Genomic DNA, 6,671 nt, shown 5'->3' on the forward strand with positions numbered 1-6,671 from the left:
ATCAATAGGGCCCTGCGCCTTTCTGGCTTGGGCCCTAATAAAAACCAACAGCATGGGATAAACTGTGTACAGAAAGCGAGTAAAGAACTCTCAACATTAGGCTACTAAAAGGTCAGTTTAATCTCGCAAAAGCTCCCGCTAATAAAAAAAAATCTGACTACACTGCACAATTAATATCGTACACTGCATCTTTGTTGTTTATGATGAATTCGTTGCTTGCAGGTACACCGCTTTTATTATTGCAGCTTAGATGTTCAAATAGCTGCAGTGCTCCGACTTTGCCTCAAGGAAAAATGCGTACGTCTGCTCAGACCCTGACGTGACGGCAAGTACTTTTCCACGTAAAAGACCGTTTTTATAAATATGAACGTTGCCGTGGATTTTAGTGTACGCACACTCTAAGATCAAATCTGTGCGTACACACATTTTTATAAATGAGGCCCCAGGTCTTATGTCTTAAGACCAGGATTAAAATACTAGAAAAAAAATGCCATCAAGTACAGGAGACACATGAGCTGGTAAAGACAGTTTATTGGTTTATTTCTAGGCATATAATTATGGCTTGATGCTCATGCCACCATGCACATCATCTACAGTAATCACAACTTGAAGTCCCTGCTGTACTGTATTTAGAGATTGAAGCTGAGACACTTGGAGAAGTTTAGAAGTTCCCTGCAGGCTAATTAAACAGTTTTTCAAGTAAGCTTTTCTTTGTGCATCCACATTATATAGAACAATTAAACAAAGCTGTCAACTCTCATACCCACCCACTCCAAACATATGTATACCTGCAACACCCATAGACTAATGAAGTGTTCAGGGAAGTAAAAGCACATCAATGGGTTTTTGGTTTGGACCACAACACTTTCCTTCAATGTTAAGGAATAAAGTCAGGACTCCAATATAACATTTTGCATTTGTCATTTACATTTGTCAAAAGAACTTCTGAGACTGAAACTACATTGTTAAGCACAGTGATGACACCGGAGGAATATGACACTAATTACTGGTAAACTAAGGCTTTAAAATGGGATGACTGCCATTAATTCTTTTTATATTATACATGCTGTATTCACTGATGGTCATATTTCTCTAATGTGCTAATGTCCTGCGGTACAAGCATTTCATAGCAAACTGGGGGTTTAATACAGTGTGATGCAATGCAGGAGATGTTAGTTGAGCTTAAAATACACAGCAATTTCTCAACAAAACAGTTCATAATACTGTTACCAATGAGAGAGAGAGAGAGTCGACTGGCAAAGAAACCATTAATATTTCACACTATTTATTACTTCATACAGTTATGCTTCCTAATAATATAGAGTAACCAATCAGTGTTCTGTCTCTATCCAGTGATGACTGTCATTGGAAAATGTTGAACTCTAGCATAAGATACCTTCAAAGTATTATGTCCAAACCCTCTTACCAGCAATTTTGGCCATCCACATCTGTACGTATATAAACATACACACAACACACACATTTGGTGAACACTACACACTTGAATTAAATTCAGTCCATAATACTGAACCACAGCTTCAATGCACTTGGTTTTTGTGCTGTAAAGATTAAAGGCAGAAGGACATCATTTTTAATGAGGGCAACATTGAAACTAGACAGACGAAGTATTTTCTTCCTTCATTTCCACTTTCTTTCCATTTCTGTTGAAAGAGATGAGCAGTTATCCCATTGCAGTCAGCTGCATCAATGTGGTCTGTCACATTACCTGGTAAATAGAGGAAAATATGTTTATGATGACAAATCTGTATGAAAATATGAACAAAAATTTATTTGGATATAAATCTATTTGAAACTTACTAGACTTGTGAGAATTTTATAGTTCAAAACTTCGGGGTCAGTAACATTTTTTTATCAAAGAAATTCATTTCTTTATTTAGAAAAGATGATTAAATTGATCACAGTTGACATTAAAGATTGCATTCATAAAAGAATCCTAAAAAAAGTTTCTCATGGTTTCAACAAATATACAGAGAAGCACAACTGTTTTCAACATTGATAATAATAAGAAATGTTTCTTGAGCGGCAAATCAGCATATTAGACTGATTTCTGACTGGAGTAATAAAGGAGTAATGGAGGAATAAATTAAATTTTTAAATATATTCAAATAGAAAACAGTTATTTTTAATTGTAATAATGTTTCACAATATTATTGTTACTGTATTAGAGAGTATAAGAGACATTTCAAAAACATTTTGTTACATCTCAATTAGCAAGTTGTTTACAAAAAAAAAAAAAAACGTACCGACGCAAACGTTTGAACTGTAGTGTAGATCTGTTGTTGATTACAATCTATTCTCATGCAAAAGTATACAAATTGCATTCAACCGAACTTGTACCATTATTGTACGTGGTGTTTGTCAGAGGCTGGAGGGTTGCTGGGAACGAGTTTCGAGTCGGATCCAGGGCTACAGACCCCTTCTATTAGATTCTTGTTGCAGTCGCCCAGGCTGGCAGCAGGGGAGAGTCTGGGATAAGCTACTTGTCCGGTCAGATCCAACAGGTCCTCTAAAGCACGCATGTTATTCATTCCAATCTGCTGGGGAGAGTTCACTGGCGAGAATTCTGGGATGGAAATGAGTTCCTCCTTCGAAACGGGGCTGAGAATACAAAAAACAAAGAAGACCACAATATTCCCAGTAAATTTGAGGTACTTTAGTTAGGCCTCATACCCTCCAAATGTTGATAATGGGTCAGTATCTATTCAGAATAATGAATTGCATACCAAAGATACAAAATAATAATTATGTAAATATGCTAAATAAATATGCTAAATATTTTCTCAAAATCGACTGAATATGGGATTTATATGTGACCCTGGACCACAAAACCAGTCTCAAGTGTATGTGGAAACCATGATACACTGTTTTCATGGTTCTTTGATGAATGAATAGTTCAGAGAATCATTTTTATTTGAAATACATATTATCGTAACACGTATTTACTGCCACTTTAGTTCAATTTAATGCATCCTTTCTAAGTATTATAGTGTAAATAAAATTTCACTAGTAGTAGATATTTCTAGCGCAAGCCTTTCTTAACATTTGTTATGCAACGCATGCTTATTATAAATATATGAGTCATATTCGAGACGGCTAGTGACGGCAAGACAACTGAACTGAACATGTTGTACACTGGTTGTTTTTGTATTTTGTGATTCATTATGTGCATTATGTCACCAACACATCTTTCTAAAACAACTAATATAGTCAAAAGCCACACAAATGACTGCAATTTAATGCAGAGCAGACTAAATATAGTCAGTGCAGTCTTTGAATAGATCACCTTGAACACAACCTTTGACAGAGAATACGATCCCCTGCTGCCCTCTCCTGCCACTGCTGCAGATACTGCAGCGATGGAAAAATACCAGCAGGGCTGGCCTGATACATTAGCAGTATATACACATTTGCCTCTAGGGTGAGAACAGTCTAAAAACGGACTATGACTGGCAGTAGTGAACACTTTTAGATGCATTCACAAAATAGGCAACCCTCAATGCGTAGGTATCATTTCTAAGGATAGCCACATAGAAAAAAACACCCAATAATACTTTAAAATGTTGTTATTAACATGGGTTTCAACAATGTTTGGTGTGTGATAGTGAGGGTGAGAGAGCAGGGTTGAGTCGTACCTGGAGGAGAGATGGGGTGGGAGACAGGAGACAAGGGCTCTGGGCTGTCCTCTCTCTGAGTGAATATCAGGTCATTCTGTTACTTTACCTTTCAGAGCAATCATTTACGCTCTACTTTTCTTTACTTAACACAAAAAGGGGTATTTGGGTCACATTCACATGGATGGTAATCCATGCCGGTATAGTCTAATTTAACTGCTTTTTTTTTTGTGACGAGTCACACTTTACTACAGTGTAGTACACATACTTTATTCATCTCACTGAAGACACTGTACAGTTATAAAGTTAAATGTGATGGACAGTTTGTTTCTCACTGATACCTTCATCTCACCGTCACTCTTCCTGGTTCTCTTCATTATTTCTTCAATTCTCTGCAGAGAACAATTTAAGCACATTTTAGTATTTTTCTATGGATAGTTTTTATATTATATTATATTATATTAGACATAACATATTTATTGACATATCACTTAAGACTTACTGATATAAAATTATAATTACAATTTATTTTGGAGTTGCACAATGCACATTTCTTAGTATTAAATGTGTTTTAATATCACTATTAATAAGGATTGTACTGTATGATCCCTGTATAATGTCAATATGCAAGACATTTAAAGTGTAACTAAAGTATACTTGCAATAGTTCCACTTCAGCACAGTCAAATATACATCAGTATATCTAACTTTTAGACCTCAGCACAATTGAAGTGCATTAAATCAGCGGATTATCGCAAAAGTGGAATTTTAAAAAAAAATATTTAAGTATCAAAAAGTTACGGTAGTTTAAATTTACTGTAAAGAAAATGCACTATATTAATTTTATTTTATTTTATATTGATTTCTCTGTCAATATTACTTCTATCTCAAAATAACCACTAAATATGGAATCCTGAGACTCAGACCGTTCCAATTATATGATTTTTGTCAAGATTATAAAAAGTTTTGATTGTAAAAGAGCGTAATTCATTTTGTAATAGCCAAGCGTCCCACAGGTGGGACGGTGACAGTTAAGGGGTTTTAAGTACAAAATTAGTTATTCCAGTCTAGCGGATTTTAAGTATACCAGTTTAGTATACTAAAAGTACAATTGCAGGGTGCAATTTTTATTGAGCACATAAATATGTAAATTTATTTATAGCATACTTAGCATGAAATAAATGTATTTCAAATACATTTTAGTATGTTTATGTTTCACTTGGGGTGGCTTGCTGCTGGTCGTGTTACCTTTTTTCGTTGTTGTCTTTCCTGTTCCTCCTGCTGTTTGAAAAGCTCTCTCTCCTGCCGCTGACGCTCAGCATCCTTTTGAGCATGAATCTCTGCCTCCTCTTTCTATTAAACACATAGACACAACTGAAGGTTAGGAATCTACAGACAGAGACAGAAAAGAATGACAGATCGACTGATAGATAGACTGATATAGATATGAGCGGTTCAACTATGAGCTCATTTAGAACCATATTTAACTGCAGTATGTACTTGGCCTTATTATTTGATTCCTTCATATTTCTTGTGGAGAGATGGAAGATTTAGAAGAGTGGAGTAAAGAAAAGGATGCTAGGTGAAAATAAATTTGGGACCTATGTAAAATGACTTGTTGTCATTATTTGTTGCTGGCTTTGAAACAGGATTCTACATTCTTCAGAAGTTTAGAGCAAGCTAATGCCTTCTGGTCCAGTGACTAAAAAGGCTAATTTCACTTTAAATCTTCTGACCTCTTTCTCCGTCTGGGCCTGAAGCTCTTTCTCCTTCTGTTTTTTCTCCTCCTGCTCTCTCTTCTTCCGTTCCTGCTCTTGTCTACATTTCTCCTCCTCAGCTCGACGAGCTTTCTCTTCTTGTCGAGCTCTTTCCTCCAGCTGCCTCTTCTTAAGCTGCTCACTCTTTAGTCTGAAAATCACACAGACCAACACAGTCTCACGTCACAAAAGTGCCTTTTATCCTGCACCACCAAAATCTCACTCTTATACTCTTGTATTCAAGTGACATACAAACATCACTCTGGAAAATTATTCAAATCATTTTTTTTTCATGCATTTACAAATTTAAATGATCTTTTATTTCTGTCTTTTTATAAGATGCCTTTCAGACTCATAATTGTACAGCATTTTGGTACTTTGTGGTTTTTAAGTTCTTACCAAATACATTTTAACTGAAAAACACATCTAAACTGTATTGTTGAAATATTGAAAAATTTGTAAATAAAGTGAGGAAAAACACATACAAAAAGCATCTTCAAAATTGGCAGAAACCCCACAGATTAAAATTTCTAGCACAAGATTCAAAAACATTTGTGAACACAGTTATGCAACGCATACTCATTAGAAATGTCTGAGTCATGTTCGGCAAGCACTGAACGCTTTGTACACTAATTCAGAGAAATACAGCATCAGTCATACACACGCATACTTTTCCTGCTCCTCCAATTCCCTGCGCTGTTTCTCCTCCTGTTCCTTCAGAACTCTGGCCAGACGTCTGCGTTCTGCAAGCAGACGAGACGCCTCCTCAGCAGCTGTCGTTCCAGCAACCACCTTGCCAGGAGAGTTCAGAGGTGAAGGATCTGTGAGAGAGTAAAACAAGATAAGCGAGTGTAAATCATTTTCACAATTTAAAGCTGCTGTGAATGAGAAAGGCATAAATACAACTGATGAATATCATTGCAGTTAAAATGAGTTTAAACAAGTTCAAAAAATAAGACAGACCACAAAGCGGGATCCCTTTAGTCTCAAGGGTATATAAATTTATATAGTAACTCTTTTATACTAATGAGGCTATGTATGCATGGTATACAATATTATCAAAATCTTATAGCATAGATATAGACATATATAGTCAATATATGTCAATATGTCACAGCACCAATATCTATCATGATATACATAGATAGAAATATTTTCTATATTATTTTTATATTTTTATAAGAAACTGAAAGATATTTTATAAAAATACAGAAATAAAAGATAGTTTAAATTATATATATATATATATATATATATATGGTTCACATCACGATGCTGATGTG

At 35.3% G+C, this 6,671-nt stretch overlaps 1 protein-coding gene across 1 annotated transcript in view; it reads right to left on the reverse strand.

Annotated features, from left to right (window-relative positions):
* Positions 1–514: 514 nt before the first annotated feature.
* The window catches only part of LOC107754729 (MAP7 domain-containing protein 2-like), a 21,924-nt gene continuing 15,767 nt past the window's right edge, over positions 515–6,671 (reverse strand). The window contains exons 11-18 of the mRNA XM_016571296.1: positions 6,059–6,209; positions 5,368–5,539; positions 4,880–4,984; positions 3,974–4,024; positions 3,654–3,708; positions 3,305–3,402; positions 2,359–2,672; positions 515–1,726 (exon numbers count right to left, since the gene is read on the reverse strand). Of these exons, the coding sequence (XP_016426782.1) occupies positions 2,361–2,672; positions 3,305–3,402; positions 3,654–3,708; positions 3,974–4,024; positions 4,880–4,984; positions 5,368–5,539; positions 6,059–6,209 (944 nt within the window). The 3' untranslated portion in view covers positions 515–1,726; positions 2,359–2,360. The remainder of the gene's footprint in view (positions 1,727–2,358; positions 2,673–3,304; positions 3,403–3,653; positions 3,709–3,973; positions 4,025–4,879; positions 4,985–5,367; positions 5,540–6,058; positions 6,210–6,671) is intronic.

This window comes from Sinocyclocheilus rhinocerous, unplaced genomic scaffold (genome assembly GCF_001515625.1).
Source record: "Sinocyclocheilus rhinocerous isolate Xijiao unplaced genomic scaffold, SAMN03320098_v1.1 scaffold7524, whole genome shotgun sequence".
Taxonomy (NCBI): domain Eukaryota; kingdom Metazoa; phylum Chordata; class Actinopteri; order Cypriniformes; family Cyprinidae; genus Sinocyclocheilus; species Sinocyclocheilus rhinocerous.